The following is an 18,643-nucleotide window of genomic DNA, read 5'->3' as shown; positions in this document are numbered from 1 at the left end:
TAAAACTCTCTAGATAGATGGAGTAATGTCACTTCTGAGATGATTTTGAGGTGACGTCACTGTGTTGTTGGTGGGGCTATCTTCTTCGTTACAAATTCCAATAAAACATATTTTCAATTTTACTACTTCTATTATCTTCGTAAAAATTAATACAAAAATACTGACAGTGATCCTACCGACCTAATCTACAGATTGAGCAATTATAAATAGTGGCGTGCCCTAGTCTAATTGACATAAATATCACAACTTGTCTCTACAACGAAACAGTACCAAGTCCTTGTCTAAAGTTAACTCATCCACTAACCTCTCTAGGCCATCGAAATAAATTATCCACACACAAGGCGTAAACATCACAATTAAAAATAAATATATACAAAAGTCCTGCAGTCTCACGCTTCCTCGTCGTCGGGGCACAGCTCTTGGTTCAGCGGAGTCACGAGACTAGAAAAGTACACCTCGAGCTCCTTGGCCGTCATGCTCGCCCTCTTCTCGGGCTTGTAGCTGGACAGCTTCTTCTCGATGTTGAGCACGAGGTCGTCCTCGATCCACCGCGTGTTGTAGGACCGGTCGGTCTTCGACGTGAGGAACTTGTAGACGGAGGTGGCGAGGAACGCCGCCCCCATCACGAAGAAGAAGTAGGTGATGGCCTGCTCGACGCCGGGCAGGGTGTTGAGGTAGAGGCGGAAGCGCGCGGCAAGCATGTCCGGCAAGCTGTAGAGTCTCTGCAAACAAAATCGTATTTAATAATAATAATAATAATGAGTGTGATTATACGTACGATTTCGGTCCACAGCAAGGGCAAGATCATTTCGTTGAATCGCTCCGCGTTGGCGATGGTTTTGATGCTCCCCAGAGCCATGTTGATTTGGTAGCGGACGGCAAGGTCAACCGGCAAGCCTGACGTCTGCAAAAAGCGTGCCCGGTTTAGCACAATCAAGAAGAAAGTGTATTTTTGTGTTTTAGATGCTTCCGTAAGAATAGCACGACGCGTTTAACTAGGAGTTCGTTATGCAATATAGCAGAGTTCGATTATTACATTACTCGGTACACACAATAGTGAAAGATAAGAAAGTTTCGTGGATTCGTGTTTACAGTGAATTTTGACACTTATTTTCCAAGGACTGTTTGGTAATGTTTGTTGCGTACTCACCGGCTGTATGGCCATGTAGGTCTTGTGTTTGTCGGGATCGGGGTTGCTCCCGATCACCTTGGCGTTCAGGATGGGGTCGCCTCCGTAGAAGTGGGGGTAGCTGAGGGCTATGGGGAACCCGTAGTAGCACCCGCGCACGTCTAATAACCCAGGCGGTAGACACCGATTCTGGTCCTTACAGAAGCACTTGTTCGCCGTGTTGTTGACCCCGTTATCGTCGGCGTCCTCCTGGAAGTTGTACACGTAGGTCTCCAGCCCGTTGATCACTTGCTCGCCCACCTTGACCAGAGTCTTCGCTCTGCACATGCTCTTCCTGAAGAAGAGCAGCGTGTCGTTGGGTTGGATGAACCCAGGGAATTTAGTACCATCCGAAGCCCCTCTGATGTTCCCGCACGGGTTATCCCACTGCGGGATCTTCGTCGACCCTCTGTAAGTGTCCAAAAGCCCGCTTTTCCGCACGTCGTCTTCACCCGTGTACACCGTCTCGTAGTCCCCCTCGAAATCATACATCCGATCGATCAAACCCAGCTTGTCGAAGGTGATCCAGCTCGGCATGAACTTGTTGCCCAACGTCATCAGCGTGCTGCTGTACCCGAACATGAACTCCTTCGCGGTCATCTGGATCAGCGCCTCGGTTTTGGTCTGTCTGATCAGCAGGTTGAGTCCGACCCTGGTGAAGTACGACTCGTCGGAGACCACATGGGCGATGCTCTGCAATTACCATTAAATCGTTGAAATCGGCCGCACCAGGTCAAGACCGAGAGCGGATCTCGGCACCGTTACGCAAGCAATTGTTGCGTTTGTTTACCGCTGGACGAAAGTAAGAGTGTTGTGATGAACTTGAGTAGAAAGTGAAAATGTGTGTCAGGAATTTACGTAAAGTGCATGGCGTGATCCGGAGGACTGCCGTTTTCGGCTCGAAACTCGCTTTAGCAAGAGTGGAAAATCTTTCAAGGATAATGAAACTGGAACTTGGGGTCGTTGATCAGATTTTGGTATTTGAGAGAGCTGAATTGGTTGTCGATTTGGAAACACGAAAATGGTACAGCGGAATGCTGAGGTTGGGGGCGTGGGTTGCGCAAGGTTTGAGTCGCTTTGTTTTGGTGTCTGGTGCCGGAGTGGTCGAAGATGTTGTGGGTCAGCGTAACCACGAGTGGAACGTTCTGGAAACAGGTGTTACGGAGCGATTTTTGTGGTTTAATTTGCGTTAAATGAGAGTTGCGTACAGTATTTTTGCCATGACCGATTATAATCGTTAAAGATCACGTTCAGGATGGTACAGTTATTAAAATGCAACTGGTTGTTATGTCACCACCAGCAGCAATTAATGTTGTAGCAGAACTGCGACGAAAGCAGTGTTCGGTGTATGAACTGGCATTCGGAAGATTTAAGAAAGTGGCGATCCTTTTCCCGTGTTTCCAAACTTGTTTATTCTAACGTTTGTACGGTGCATTTTCCGTTGACGTAATTTTGGGTTATATAATTTTTTTGACGAAGATTTATATACGTGTTACATATTTCATAGTACTTTCCCGTAAATGTGAATTTTTGTGGTTATTCAAAATCATATACACGTCGAAATTTCAACTTATAATACCAAAGACGAATGTCGCCTTGGCTAATAATTAATAAATAATAAATTTGTCAAAAATGTTTAGCTTTTTTGGGTATATAATATCCTTCAGATTTTTATCTCAATAAGGCGTGTAATTGGGATGTGTCTATGAACTTCTAGATTATAATATTTTAGATAACGTGTCAAAAAAAAGAACCAAAAGATTTGAATACAATTTTTCATTAGTTTAGACTAAGGAGCCTCAAGATTCTTTTCTTTTTTTTAACAAAACTATGGGCATTAAGATTATTTTTTGAATTATTCCAAAAAAAGACACTAGAAACTGTCGAGATTCTTTTAATTTTTTTCCAAACAGAAAGAGTAGAGGTATCATATTTTTAAAAAGACACTCGGCGACCCCCAAGATGTTTTTAAATTTTTCCAAAAAAAAACTTTAAGACACTCCGAGATTTTTTAAATTTTTGGAAAAAGGAAAAGTCTGGGGGTCCCCGAGATTTTTTCGCATTAAAAGAAAGAAACAGGTCATCGAGATTTTTTTCGCATTCTTAAAAAGAGGACATCAAGGGCCCCTAAGATTTTTTAAAATTCTTCCAAAAAAACACCACAGAATAAAAAAATACACTAGCTCCCCTCCGATATTCTTTCACATTAAAAAAAGACACTAAAAGCTCCAGAGACTTTTAAATTCTTCCAAAAAGAAATAGTAGAAACCCTGAGATTCTTTTAAAATTTTTCAAAAAGAAAGAGACTAGTGGTCCCCGGGATTCTTTCTTATTTTTAAAAATAGACACTCGGAGCCTTAGATATTCCTTCGAATTCTTCAGAAAAAAGACACTATTGGCTCCTGAGATTCTTTCAAATTTTTCCAAAAAGAAATAGTAGAGACCCTTGAGATTCTTTTAAATTTTGGCGAGAAGAAAGAGACGAGAGGTCCCCGGGATTCTTTCCCATTTTTAAAAATAGATACTCGGAGCCCCAGATATTCTTTTGAATTCTTCAAAAAAGATACTATTGGCTCCCGAGATTCTTTTAAATTTTTTCAAAAAGAAAGAGAGTAGAGACCACTTAGATTCTTTCAGATTTTTCCAAAATGAAACCAGTAGAAAGCCCGAGATTCTTTTAACATTTTTCAAAAAGAAAGAAACTAGATGTCCCCGGGATTTTTTCCTATTTTAAAAAATAAGCACTCGGAGCCCCAGATATTCTTTTGAATTTTTCAAAAAAAAGTACACTATTGGCTCCCGAGATTCTTTTAAATTTTTCCAAAAAGAAAGAGACTAGAGGTCCCTGGGATTCTTTCACATTTTTAAAAATAGACAATAAAAGCTCCAGAAAGATTTAAATTCTTCCAAAATGAAACTAGTAGAAAGTCCGAGATTCTTTTAAAACTTTTCATAAAGAAAGAGACTAGAGATCCCCGGGGTTCTTTCCCATTTTTAAAAATAGATACTCGGAACCGCAGATATTCTTTCGAATTCTTCAAAAAAAGATACTATTGGCTCCTCAGATTCTTTTCAGTTTTTCCAAAAAGAAAGAGACTGGAGGTTCCTGAGAGTCTTTCATATTTTTAAAAATAGACAGTCGGAACCCCAGAGATTCTTTTTATTTCTTCCAAAAAAGACACTAGGGGTCCCCGAGATTCTTTCAAATTTTTGCAAGAAGAAAGAGACTAGAGGTCCCCGGGATTCTTTCCCATTTTTAAAAATAGACACTCGGAGCCCCAGATATTCTTTTGAATTCTTCAAAAAAGATACTATTGGCTCCCGAGATTCTTTTAAATTTTTTCAAAAAGAAAGAGACTAGAGACCACTTAGATTCTTTCAGATTTTTCCAAAATGAAACCAGTAGAAAGCCCGAGATTCTTTTAAAATTTTTCAAAAAGAAAGAGACTAGAGGTCCCCGGGGTTCTTTCCCATTTTTAAAAATAGATACTCGGAACCTCAGATATTCTTTAGAATTCTTCAAAAAAAGACACTATTGGCTCCCGAGATTCTTTTAAATTTTTCCAAAAAGCAAGAGACTGGAGGTTCCTGAGATTCTTTCATATTTTTAAAAATAGACAGTCGGAACCCCAGAGATTCTTTTTAATTCTTCCAAAAAAGACACTAGGGGTCCCCGAGATTCTTTCAAATTTTTGCAAAAAGAAAGAGACTAGAGGTCCCCGGGATTCTTTCCCATTTTTAAAAATAGACACTCGGAGTCCCAGATATTCTTTTGAATTCTTCAAAAAAAGATACTATTGGCTCCCGAGATTCTTTTAAATTTTTTCAAAAAGAAAGAGGCTAGAGACCACTTAGATTCTTTCAGATTTTTCCAAAATGAAACCAGTAGAAAGCCCGAGATTCTTTTAAAATTTTTCAAAAAGAAAGAGACTAGAGATCACTTAGATTCTTTCAGATTTTTCCAAAATGAAACCAGTAGAAAGCCCGAGATTCTTTTAAAATTTTTCAAAAAGAAAGAGACTAGATGTCCCCGGGATTTTTTCCTATTTTAAAAAATAAACACTCGGAGCCCGAGATATTCTTTTGAATTCTTCAAAAAAAGTACACTATTGGCTCCCGAGATTCTTTTAAATTTTTCCAAAAAGAAAGAGACTAGAGGTCCCTGGGATTTTTTCGAATTAAAAAAAAATACATTAAGGATCCCCGCGATTCTTTTGAATTCTTAAAAAAATATCAGTAGAAATACCAAGATTCTTTATTTTTTTCAAAAAAGAAAGAGATTATTGTTCCACGAGATTTTGTTCATATTTTTAAAAAAGAGACTCGGTGCCCCCAGATTCTTTTAAACTCTTCAAAAAAAAAAAAAAAACACTAGGTGTCTCCGAGATTTTTAGCACTAAAAGAAAGAGACAGCTCATCGAGATCTTTTCGCATTCTTAAAAAAAAAACCACAAGGGCTCCCAAGATTCTTTCAAATTATTCCAAAAAAGACACTAGGGACCCCGAGATTCTTTTAAATTTTTGCAAGAAGAAAGAGACTAGAGGTCCCCGGGATTTTTTCTCATTTTAAAAAATAGACACTCGGAGCCCCAGATATTCTTTTGAAATCTTCAAAAAAAGATACTATTGGCTCCCGAGATTCTTTTAAATTTTTTCAAAAAGAAAGAGACTAGAGACCACTTAGATTCTTTCAGATTTTTCCAAAATGAAACCAGTAGAAAGCCCGAGATTCTTTTAAAATTTTTCAAAAAGAAAGAGACTAGATGTCCCCGGGATTTTTTCCTATTTTAAAAAATAAACACTCGGAGCCCCAGATATTCTTTTGAATTCTTCAAAAAAAAGTACACTATTGGCTCCCGAGATTCTTTTAAATTTTTCCAAAAAGAAAGAGACTAGAGGTCCCTGGGATTTTTTCGAATTAAAAAAAAATACATTAAGGATCCCCGCGATTCTTTTGAATACTTAAAAAAATATCAGTAGAAATACCGACATTCTTATAATTTTTTCCAAAAAGAAAGAGACTATTGTTCCACGAGATTTTGTTAATATTTTTAAAAAAGAGACTCGGTACCCCCCAGATTCTTTTAAATTCTTCAAAAAAAACACTAGGTGTCTCCGAGATTTTTTAGCATTAAAAGAAAGAGACAGCACGTCGAGATTTTTTCGCATTCTTAAAAAAAAAAAAACACAAGGGCTCCCAAGATTTTTTCAAATTCTTCCAAAAAAGACACTAGGAGACTTCGAGATTCTTTTAAATTTTTGCAAAAAGAAAGAGACTTTGGCTCCCGAGATTTTTTTGAATAAAAAAAAAATACATTGAAGATCCCCGCGATTCTTTTGAATTCTTAAAAAAATATCAGTAGAAATACCGACATTCTTATAATTTTTTCCAAAAAGAAAGAGACTATTGTTCCACGAGATTTTGTTAATATTTTTAAAAAAGAGACTCGGTACCCCCCAGATTCTTTTAAATTCTTCAAAAAAAAAAACACTAGGTGTCTCCGAGATTTTTTAGCATTAAAAGAAAGAGACAGCACGTCGAGATTTTTTCGCATTCTTAAAAAAAAAACACAAGGGCTCCCAAGATTTTTTCAAATTCTTCCAAAAAAGACACTAGGAGACCCCGAGATTCTTTTAAATTTTTGCAAAAAGAAAGAGACTTTAGCTCACGGGATTTTTTTGAATAAAAAAAAATACATTGAAGATCCCCGCGATTCTTTTGAATTCTTAAAAAAATATCAGTAGAAATACCGACATTGTTTTAATTTTAGCCAAAAAGAAAGAGACTATTGTTCCACGAGATTTTGTTAATATTTTTAAAAAAGAGACTCGGTACCCCCCCAGATTCTTTTAAACTCTTCAAAAAAAAAAAACACTAGGTGTCTTCGAGATTTTTTATCATTAAAAGAAAGAGACAGCTCATCGAGATTTTTTCGCATTTTTAAAAAAAAACACAAGGGCCCCAAGATTTTTTCAAATTCTTCCAAAAAAGACACTAGGAGACTTCGAGATTCTTTTAAATTTTTGCAAAAAGAAAGAGACTTTAGCTCACGAGATTTTTTCGGAATAAAAAAAATACATTGAAGATCCCCGCGATCCTTTTGAATTATTAAAAAAATATCAGTAGAAATGCCGACATTCTTTTAATTTTTTCCAAAAAGAAAGAGACTAGAGGTCCTCGAAATTCTCTCACGTCTTAAAAAAAAACAGGTAAGAAATATATTATTTATCAGTTAAAGTATGGAAACAGAAAACATATTTTTTTAATGTAACTAAAAACATTAGTGAAGGTAAACGGCACATGTTTTAGAGCGGAACTTAAGCAAATCATTTCCAATTACCGCAATTACAATATTATAATAACGTGCAATTCACCGCCTAATATTACCTAAAAACGCGTCGCTACTTGAATATTAAACGACAAAGTGGAAGGTATTCTACTTAAACTCCGTACCATTAATAATAAATGAGCCATGAAACCCGAGAAAAGTGATGTTATCTGATCGAAGAAAGTGAAAGCTTCTTGTCTCTAAAATCATTACATAAGCGTCCCGTGTGATTCAGAGAAAACACAAAGCATTTGAAAAATTTTCACAATTATGTTGCAACAAAAAACTCACAAGATTGACTCGATTACAAATTATCTCGCTCGACATACAAGCTATGTTATCAGGGAAAAATGTGTCATTTAATTTTTACTCGCCGCCTATTGTTGTTTATTTTATTCAGACTGTGGTTACGTAATCGCTGCCAAAAAAGGGCAAGATGAAGCGGCGTCTTTGTTATATCGTTATCTAACGAAGGTCGATGACTTTACATCTCGGAACTTACTTGATTTGAATTGTGGGTGTCCCGGTTAGAACAAAAACTGCGTCGTGAGACAATTCCTGTTTATTTTAGTTCACTGTCTTAAATTGTCTGATAGTACGTTTTCCTATAACCTAGTAACGCTAAGTCATGGTTAAGTGCAGCAGAGGGGCATTTTCAATTTTGATAAGTCAACCGATTTTTTAAGTTTTAATTTCACAAGCAAAAAACGTTTTGTGGAATTTACTAGAATAGTGTTGTAACTTAAATGTGGCAAATTTCGTTGTTCTTATTACATAAATTTCGTACTACTCGGTGCTGAATAATGCAATATAAATGTGTGATCAATCGAGTTAAAAACCCACACTGTCAAAAATTAGACAGTATTTTTTGCTGTTATTTAAATTTAGTTTTTATTTTATTATTACTAATGCGTATTTCATAATTTCTTTCTTCTCTTTCATCGTAAACAGTCCTACCAAACCAGTTACTCGTGGTTTTTTCCACTGCGGTTAATTGAAAATCAGCGAAATTACAACTCGTGTTTCTAGTAATATTATAAATTAACATTACTGGTATTTGTGCGTTTCATTTATTTTTCGTATCGTTTAATAGCCAGATTATCAATTCCAGCCGTATTTATAATTTTAATTAATTTTAATTTAAATTAATTTTGCGCGAAATTGTACAGGAAAACGGTAATTACTCGAACGTTCTGTGCGTTTTAACTCATCAAGGACTTCCAAGTCATAACACGGACACAGAACCCGTAATTCTATAAAATGACAACATCTCTCAATTATTTTGCTATTTGATTAATAATAATCACCAACGTGGATAATTAATTCTTTAAAAACACTATGAATCTCGTACCTCCCCCCAACCCGCTCTCCTTGACCCCCACGTGGCCAATCAGCGGCGTCTGCGCAGGCGCGTTGCGCCGCCTACGACCCGTTACTATTACCGGTTCCGATGGACGCGCTTCCGCCGGAACTAACCTTACCCAATTTCATTGCCAATGCTGTGCGTGCGAAAAACGGATTTGTGGAAGGTCAGGGACCGAGCACGCGATCTGCCAAATGTCAAATTCGGCGAAGACATTGCGAAGAGTGAAAGCTGGGATAACGCAACCTTTTCCATGGTACTGGGTGTAATTTGTGGTCGGATGGGATGACTTTTCGCGGCCGTTGTTTACGCGGAGTAACCTTGACGTTTTCCGAGGAAAAGCATAAATTACTCACCAGTAATGCTATGTTGGGCAGGATGAGCAGGTCGTCCTCGCGGCGGCCCTCGCTGAGTTCCGGTACCCAGACGAGGGGGTGGCGGGGGACGGCGTTGATGGTGCCGTTGTCGTTGAAGGAGACGTTGGAGTGAACAAAGAGCTCCCTGGAAAAATGGAACTTGATTTCTGGATTTTTGGGTTCGAGTTTTGTAAATAACGTGCTGCTGTACTTGTGGTTTATGAGTCCGGCTTGATTTTTACTCCAACAAAATTGCGTTTACAACAGTTACAGTTTAATGTTAAAATTGTAATTAAAATGCCAGGAAGTTTTTATTGTTCATCTCCACAAACTTGATGACGTCATATTTTTCTTGTCGCTTTTTTATCTTTTTGTCACCGTTTTTATCACCTTTTGTTTTACGTTTATTGCGCCTTCGTGGACTTTTTTCGTCTTTTTTTGCTCTCTTTTGCGGCTTTTGGTTTTTTGTCACGTTATGTTTGAAAATGTGGAAAAATTTAGGAAGTGTGAAAAATCTGGAAGACCTAGAGATTTTGAACATTTTGGAAAATGTTTTGAACATTCATATCTGCAGACTAATAATTTTGGAAATTTTGAAAATTCGGGCTATTTAAGTTTTAAAGGTTTCAAGGAGGTCAAGGATGCCAAAAACGAGGGACTACAGGAATTTCAGGAGATTCCAAAGATTCTAAAGGTTCTAAGGATTCTATCGGAATTCCACAGATTCCAGTGATTATTAAAATGTACAGATGATAAAATAACTACAAATTCTAGAAATGCTAAAGAATCTAGAGATACTGGGAATTAAAAGTTCTAAAAATTCTAGAAATTCTATGGGTGATTCGAAGAGTTCGAAAGTTTCCAAAAATTCTAAAAATTGCAGATATTCTAAATACCCTATAGACCCTCTAAATTAGAAAAGATTGTAAATATAAGAAGGATTCAAAAGAAACTTAGTGATCCTGAAGATATTAAAGATCCTAGAAATTCTAGACATCTGGAGATTCTGGAAATTTTTAAGATTCTAGAACTCCCGGTGTCTCTGAAATGTCCAAAATTTTTAAACATTCGAAAAACTTGAAAAATACTAAGGATCATGAGAATTTCCAGGACTCTGAGTACTCTAAAGACACTAAAGATTCTAAAGTAATCAAAAATTCCAAAATTTCTAAATGTTCTAAAAGTTTCAAATATTTCAAAGATTTTACAGGGTCTAGAGAGATTCCACAGTCAGATGTCAAAAAGAATGTCAGGAATTTAAAAATTCCAGAGTTTCCAGAGATTTTGAAAAAGATGTTCAAAATCTCTGAAGATCTAAAACAACTTAAAAATTCTAGAGATTCTCTAGGTACCAAAAATTCTAGAGATGCTGAAGAACCTAGTGAAATTGGGAATTTTAATGATTTAAAAGTCTTCAAAGATCCTACATATCTTATAGATAGACAGAAAGATTAGGAATATTCGAAATTGTGAAGATACTAAAGATTCTAAATGATCTAAATTTTTTTTTAATCTGAAAAGATCTTGAAGGTACGAAGATTCCACATTTTATACAGAGCTTTCAGACCTGGAGATTCTAGAAATAGAAAACATTCTAGAACTTCAAATTTTCAAAGATTCTAAAGGTTCTGAAGATTAAAGATTTTAAAAATCCTGAGGATGCTGAGCACTTTGGGGAGTAGACTCCTAAGACTAAATACTCTGAAGACTTTAAAAATTCTAAAGATTAAAAAAACTCAAAAGATTCAAATGTTCCAAAGATTCTAAGGATTCTAGCGGAATTACACAGATTCCAGTGATTATTAAAATTGTAAAGATGATAAAATAACTACAAATTCTCGAGATGCTGAAGAATCTAGAGGTACTGGGACTTTGAAAGTTCTAAAAATTCTAGAAATTCTATGGGTGATTCGAACAGTTCAAAAGTTTCCAAAAATTCTAAAAATTGCAGATATTCTAAAGACCTTATAGACCCTCTAAATTAGAAAAGATTGTAAATATAAGAAGGATTCAAAAGAAACTTAGTGATCCTGAAGATATTAAAGATCCTAGAAATTCTAGACATCTGAAGATTCTGGAAATTTTAAAGATTCTAGAACTCCTGGTGACTCTGAAATGTCCAAAATTTTTAAACATTCGAAAAACTTGAAAAATACTAAGGACCATGAGAATTTCCAGGACTCTGAGTACTCTAAAGACACTAAAGATTCTAAAGTAATCAAAAATTCCAAAATTTCTAAATGTTCTAAAAGTTTCAAATATTTCAAAGATTCTACAGGGTCTAGAGAGATTCCACAGTCAGATGTCAAAAAGAATGTCAGGAATTTAAAAATTCCAGAGTTTCCAGAGATTTTGAAAAAGATGTTCAAAATTTCTGAAGATCTTAAACAACTTAAAAATTCTAGAGATTCTCTAGGTACCAAAAATTCTAGAGATGCTGAAGAACCTAGTGAAATTGGGAATTTTAATGATTTAAAAGTCTTCAAAGATCCTACATATCTTATAGATAGATAGAAAGATTAGGAATATTCGAAATTGTGAAGATACTAAAGATTCTAAGTGATCTAAATTTTTTTTTAATCTGAAAAGATCTTGAAGGTACGAAGATTCCACATTTTATACAGAGCTTTCAGATCCTGGAGATTCTAGAAATAGAAAACATTCTAGAACTTCAAATTTTCAAAGATTCTAAAGGTTCTGAAGATTAAAGATTTTAAAAATCCTGAGGATGCTGAGCACTTTGGGGAGTAGACTCCTAAGACTAAATACTCTGAAGACTTTAAAAATTCTAAAGATTAAAAAAACTCAAAAGATTCAAATGTTCCAAAGATTCTAGGATTCTAGCGGAATTCTACAGATCCAGTGATTATTAAAATTATACAGATGATAAAATAACTACAAATTCTAGAGATGCTGAAGAATCTAGAGATACTGGGAATTTATAAGTTCTAAAAATTCTAAAAATTCTATGGGTGATTCGAAGAGTTCGAAAGTTTCCAAAAATTCTAAAAATTGCAGATATTCTAAAGACCTTATACAAGCTCTAATTTCGAAAAGATTCTAAATATAAGCAGGATTCAAAAGAAACTTAGTGATCCTGAAGATATTAAAGATCCTAGAAATTCTAGACATCTGAAGATTCTGGAAATTTTAAAGATTCTAGAACTTCTGGTGATTCTAAAATGTCCAAAATTCCCAATCATTCGAAAAACTCGAAAAATACTAAGAACCTTGAGTACTTTAAAGACTCTAAAAATTTTACAGTATTCAAAAATTCCAAAATTTTTAAACATTCCAAAGATTCTACAGGTTCTGAAAATATTCCACAGTCAGATGTGAAAAACTAAGACCAATAGGAATTTCAGGAATTTAAAAATTCCAGAGTTTCCAGAGATTTTTGAAAAGATATTCAAAATTTCCAAAGATCTAAAACGTCTTAAAAAATTCTAGAGATCCTGTAGGTACTAAAAATTTTAGAGTTAAAAGTCTTCAAAGATCGTACATATCTTATAGACAGAAAGATTAGGGAGATTCCAAATTGTAAAGATACTAAAAAATCTAAATGATTCAAAAATTTTTTAAAATCTTAAGAGATCTTGAAGGTACAAAGATTCCACATCCCATAGAGCTTTCAGATCTTGGAGATTCTAGAAATAGAAAACATTCTAGAACTTCAAATTTCCAAAAATTCTAAAGGTTCTAAAGCGTAAAGACCTTTAAAACCCTAAGGACCCTGAGTACTATGAGGAGTCTAATGGCTCTAAAGACTCCTAAGACCCCAAAGACTCAAAAGACCCAAAAAACTCTAAAGATTCTAAAGACTTAAAGAACTGAAATGTTCCAAAGATTGTAAGGATTCTAGCGGAATTCCATAGACTCCAGTGATTATTAAAAGAATCTAGAGATACTGGGCCTTTAAAAGTTCTAAAAATTCTAGAAATAATATGGGATTTAAAGAGTTTGAAAGATTCCAAAGGTTTCAAAGCCTTCAAACATTACAAAGATTCTAAAAATTGCAGATAGTCTAAAGACTTTACAAACCCTCTAAATTAGAAAAGATTCTAAATATATGAAAGATTCCAAAGAAACTTGAAGATCCTGAAGATATTAAAGATTCCTGAAATTCTAGACATCTGAAGATTCTGGAAATTTTAAAGATGTCAGGAATTCCAGAGATTTTAAAATTTCTAAAGATCCAAAACATCTTAAAAGTTCTAAAGAAGATTCTACAGGTTCTGAAGAGATTCCAAAGTCAGATGCGAAAAACTAAGACCAACAAAAATTTCAGGAATTTAAAAAAATCCAGAGTTTCCAGCGATTTTAAAAAGATGTTCAAAATTTCGAAAGATCCGAAACGTCTTAAAAAATCTTAGAGATCCTCTAGTTACTAAAAATTTTAGAGTTAAAAGATCTTGAAGGTACAAAGATCCCACATCCCACAGAGCTTTCAGATCTTGGAGATTCTAGAAATAGAAAACATTCTAGAATTTCAAATTTCCAAAGATTCTAAAGGTTCTAAAGCGTAAAGACTTTTAAAACCCTAAGAACCCTGAGCACTTTGAGGAATTTAATGGCTCTAAAGACTCCTAAGATCCCAAAGACTCTAAAGGCCCTAAAAATTCTAAAGATTCTAAAGACTCAAAGGATTCAAATGTTCCAAATATTGTAAGGATTCTAGCGGAATTCCATAGATTCCAGTGATTATTAAAAGAATATAGAGATACTGGGCATTCAAAAGTTCTAAACATTCTAGAAATTCTATGGGATTTGAAGATTTTGTAAGATTTCCAAGGTTTCAAAGCCTTTAAACATTCCAAAGATTCTAAAAATTGCAGATATTCTAAAGACTTTACAGACCCTCTAAATTAGAAAAGATTCTAAATATATGGAAGATTCCAAAGAAACTTAAAGATCCTGAAGATATTAAAGATCCCAGAAATTCTAGACATCTGAAGATTCTGGAAATTTTAATGATTTCAGAAATTTCAAAAATTCCAAAGTTTTCAGAGACTTTAAAAAGATGTTCAAAATTTCCAAAAATTCAAAACATCTTAAAAATTCTAGAGAATCAAGTGATGTTGGGAATTTAAAAGATTTAAAAGTCTTCAAAGATCCCATATATCTTATAAATAGAAAGATTAGGGAGATTCCAAATTGTGAAGATACTAAAAATTCTAAATGATCCAATTTTTTTTTATCTTAGAAGATCTTGAAAGTATAAAGATGCCGCATCTTATACAGAGCTTTCAGGTCCTGAAGATTCTAGAACGAGAAAACATTCTAGAACTTCAAGCTTACAAAGATTCTAAAGGTTCTGAAGATTAAAGATTTTAAAGACTCTGAGGACCCTGAGCACTTTGAGGAGTCTGATGACTCTAAAGACTCCTAAGACTCCAAATACTCTGAAGACTTTAAAAATTCTAAAGATTCTAAAGACTCAAAGGATTCAAATTTTCCAAAGATTCTAAGGATTCTAGCGGAATTCCGTAAACTCCAGTGATTATTAAAATTGTAAAGACGATAAAATCACTACAAATTCTAGAGATGCTAAAGAATCTAGAGATACTGGGAATTCAAAAGTTCTAACAATTCTAGAAATTCTATGGGATTCGAAGAGTTTGAAAGATTCCAAAGATTCTAAAAATTGGAGATATTCTAAAGACCTTACATACCCTCTAAATTATAAAAGATTCTAAATATATGAAAGAGATTAAAGATCCTGAAGATATTAAAGATTCCAGAAATTCTAGACATCTGAAGATTCTGGAAATTTTGAAGATTTCAGGAATTTAAAAAATTCCAGAGTTTCCAGAGACTTTAAAAAGATGTTCAAAATTTCCAAAGATCCAAAACATCTTAAAAATTCAATCAAGTGATGTTGGGAATTTAAAAGATTTAAAAGTCTTCAAAGATCTCATATATCTTATAAATAGAAAGATTAGGGAAATTCCAAATTGTGAAGATACTAAAGATTCTAAATGATCCAAACAATTTTTAAAATCTTAAAAGATCCTGCAGGTACAAAGATCTCATAGAAAACATTGTAGAACTTCAAATTTCCAAAGATTCTAAAGGTTCTGAAGATTAAAGACTTTAAAATCCTTGAGGATCCTGAGCACTTTGAAGAGTCTGATGACTCCGAAGACTCTAAAGACTTAGAAGGCTCAAAAAATTCTAAAGAATAAATAAAAAAATAAAATCACTACAAATTCTAGGGATGCTGAAGAACCCAGAGATACTAGAAATTTAAAAATTAAATATAAGAAAGATTCAAAGGAAACTTAAAGATCCTGAAGATACTGGAGATGTCAGAAATTCTAGACATTCTAAAGATCCGAAGATTTTGGAAATTTCGAAGATTCTAGAACTCCTGCTGATTCTAAAATGTCTCGAAAAAAGGACTTTGAGCACTCTGAGGACTCTGAGTACTGGAAAAACTATAAAAATTGTAAAATTTCTTAATCTTCTAGAAAGATTCCATATATTCCAGGGATTATTAAAACTGTGAAAATAATAAAAGTCCCAAATACTCGAAAAGTCGTAAAAATTTTAGAGATCTTTTAGCAGAAGTTCTAGAGATACTGAAGAACCTAGAAATATTGGGAACTTAAAAGTTCTAAAGACTCAAACACTCTATGGATTCTAAAGATCACAAAGATTCGAAATGTTCGAAACATTCAAAGACTTAAAAAATTTAAAAGATTCTAATGATTCTAGATATTCTAAAGACCTTAAAATTCCTATAAATTAGAATGATTAGGAATATTCCAATTTTAAGGATAATAAAGATTATAAATCAGCAAAAAATGGTAAGATTCTAAATGAGAAAGAAAAAAAATCTAAAAAATCTGAAGAAAATCTGAAGGTACTAGAGATCCCAGAAATTCTAGACAACCTAGAGATCTTGAAAATTGTAGAAATTCTAAATATTCTAGAACTCTTGGTGATTCTAGATTTTAAATGTCCAAAATTTTTGAAGATTCAAAAGACTCAACCAATCCTAAGGACTCTGAGGAATGTAAAATCTGATTTGAAATGCTGTGAAAATTCTAGGGGCTCTAAGGCTTCTACGAAATCAAAAGTTTAAAGATTTCAAATATTCCAGATTCTACAGTTTCTAGATTCCAGAGATTTTTAAAATTGTAAAGATGTAAATATTGCTAAAGATCCGTAAAATCAAAGACTCTAGTTACTCTAGGTATTCTAAAGACGTTAAAATTCCTATAAATTAGCAAGATTAGGGAGATTCTAATTATAAAGATACTAAAGATTCTAAATGAAGAAAAGATTCTGAGATTCTACATATAAGAAAGATTAAAAAAAATCTTAAATATTCTGAAGGTACTGGAGATTCCAGAAATTCTAGACACCCTAAAGATCTTAAAGATTCTAGAACACCTTATGATTCTAAAATGTTCAAAATTTTCCAAGATTGAAAAACTCGAAAAATCCTACGATCTATGAGCGCTCCGAGGATTGTAAAAATTGTAAAGACTGTAAAGGCTGTCACGATTCTAAAGAGTTGAAATATTCCAAAATTTCTAGAGGTTCTAGAGGGATTCTCAAAGACTTTTGTAAAGATGTTAAAATTTTTAAAGATCCATAAAATTTTACAAAACATCTAGAAATCATCTAGAGAAAAATTCTAGAGATGCTGGGAATTTAAAAAATCTAAAATTCTAGAAATTCCATGAAGTCAAAGGATTACAAAAATTCCAAGGATTACAAGAATTCCAAAGATTCAAAATGTTTCAACACCTTCAAAAATTCCAAAGATTCAAATGACTCGAGATATTCTAAAGACCTTAAGATCGTCCCAAATTAAAGATTCTAAAATTCTAAATACAAGAAAGATCCAAAAAAATCTTAAAATTTAGAACTTATAGGATTCTAGAATGTCCAAATTTCCAAAGGCTCTAAAGACTTAAAAATTCTTTTTTATTGCCGTTTGTTTCAGCTTTTTTTGTTGGCTTTTTTGTTGTTTATAATGTTTTTGGTTGCTAAATATATTAAAGATCCAGAGAAATCTTAAATTCTTAAAGATACTAAAGATTCTAGAACTAGAGTGCCTGAAGGTCCTGGAGATTATAGAAGTTCTAAAATACTCAAATTTACAAAGATCCTAAAGGCTCTAGAGGTTCTAAGAACCCGCTGAGGACTCTAAAGACCCTAAAGATCATAAAGATTCTAATTTTTTTGTCGTATTGTTTTTTTTTCTCGCCATTTTTCTCACCTTTTTTCCTCGCTTTTTTGTTGAGTTGTTTGTGGACTTCTTGGTTGTCAAATTTTTTTGGTCGCTTTTTTCTGATCTATTTTCTTTTTTTCGTTGAAAAAGTCAACGAACGAATTAATTAATTTAGTGACTAATTCATAAGCGACACGCAACATTCTACAACTTAACTCCGCAAATATTTTCAGCCTATCGTAATCGCTAACCAAAATTTACTCATTCATCCGTTTCAGAAAACTCGATGACGTCATCAAAAAAACATTGCGGAGAAAATTACCTGAAACCCGCAGGCTTTTTTGATCGTGCAGCGTCTTTGTCACAAAATTCCCGTTCTTCCCGACCCTATACACTAAGCAGCGGACCCCAACTGGTGCCTTGCGGGCCGACCAGGAAGCGCGACCAGGAAGCGGCCGGCGCGTGACGCAATCCCCGAGATCGCTTTCGTCGACGACCTTGCGTCCGAAATTCGAGAAAATTTCACCCGCGACCTTCGCCGCCGCCGGTCGGCGCTTGCGCAACATCCGAGACTCACTTGTAGACGTAGGGGCCCACGTCCTGCACCCGCAGCTTGTCGTCGCGGCCGCTGAGGAACTCCTCCTTGTTGGTCACGTTCCACAGGTACACCCGCAGGTAGAGGTCCACGGGGGGGCTCTTCCAGAGCTCGAAGATCTCGCCGCCCTCGGACAGGACGCATTTCTGGAAGAAAAATGAGCTGGAGCGGGTTCGGGCGTGGTACCGGGGCCCGGGCTGGGCCCGGCTTGTTTGCGGTGGATTCGCAACGACCTAGCGATTTTCGCGATGGTTCTGGTCGACAATGACACGCAATGAGTATGGATCGATCAGCGAGACTTTGCCCCTATAAGGAACGGGTATCTGGGGCACTGCCTTCGATATTTTTCTTCGGATAATGGGTCAAGTGTGGCCACTTTTTCGATTTTCTGGGTGATTATTATCGGCGATTTAAAAGAAACGCGCGATGGATAAGTGGGTCACAATTAAAAAAATGTTAATTTCTTTGTGTCGAAAGAAAAATTCGGAATTTTAATACGGTTTTGGTAACGAGATTACGTGGAAGTTACGTCGATGCAACGATTATTACACTAGTAATTTATTATTAGTGTTGAGTGTGGAATTTCTGTCTGAAGAAACGCGACTTGGTCTAGAAAGTTGCGACAAATCGGAAGTGGATTTCCGGAA

General features: G+C 34.9%; 1 protein-coding gene across 5 annotated transcripts in view; it reads right to left on the bottom strand.

Annotated features, from left to right (window-relative positions):
- The window catches only part of LOC135136825 (scavenger receptor class B member 1-like), a 91,214-nt gene that overhangs the window by 4,401 nt on the left and 68,170 nt on the right, over positions 1 to 18,643 (bottom strand). For 4 of the 5 annotated variants that reach the window (XM_064066250.1, XM_064066251.1, XM_064066249.1 and 1 more), the window contains exons 3-7: positions 17,979 to 18,142; positions 9,217 to 9,361; positions 1,151 to 1,861; positions 779 to 904; positions 111 to 722 (exon numbers count right to left, since the gene is read on the bottom strand). In XM_064066250.1, coding sequence (XP_063922320.1) covers positions 390 to 722; positions 779 to 904; positions 1,151 to 1,861; positions 9,217 to 9,361; positions 17,979 to 18,142 — 1,479 coding nt within the window. In that variant the 3' untranslated portion in view covers positions 111 to 389. Of the gene's footprint in view, positions 1 to 110; positions 723 to 778; positions 905 to 1,150; positions 1,862 to 9,216; positions 9,362 to 17,978; positions 18,143 to 18,643 lie in introns of those variants that run through there. The other variant, XM_064066248.1, reaches the window with a different exon arrangement.

This window comes from Zophobas morio, unplaced genomic scaffold (genome assembly GCF_036711695.1).
Source record: "Zophobas morio isolate AGI-343-1 ecotype UQ-CSIRO unplaced genomic scaffold, CSIRO_AGI_Zmor_V1 ptg000027l, whole genome shotgun sequence".
Taxonomy (NCBI): Eukaryota; Metazoa; Arthropoda; class Insecta; order Coleoptera; family Tenebrionidae; genus Zophobas; species Zophobas morio.
The sequence above is the reverse complement of the archived record's forward strand: the minus strand, read 5'-3'. Positions and strand labels throughout refer to the sequence as shown.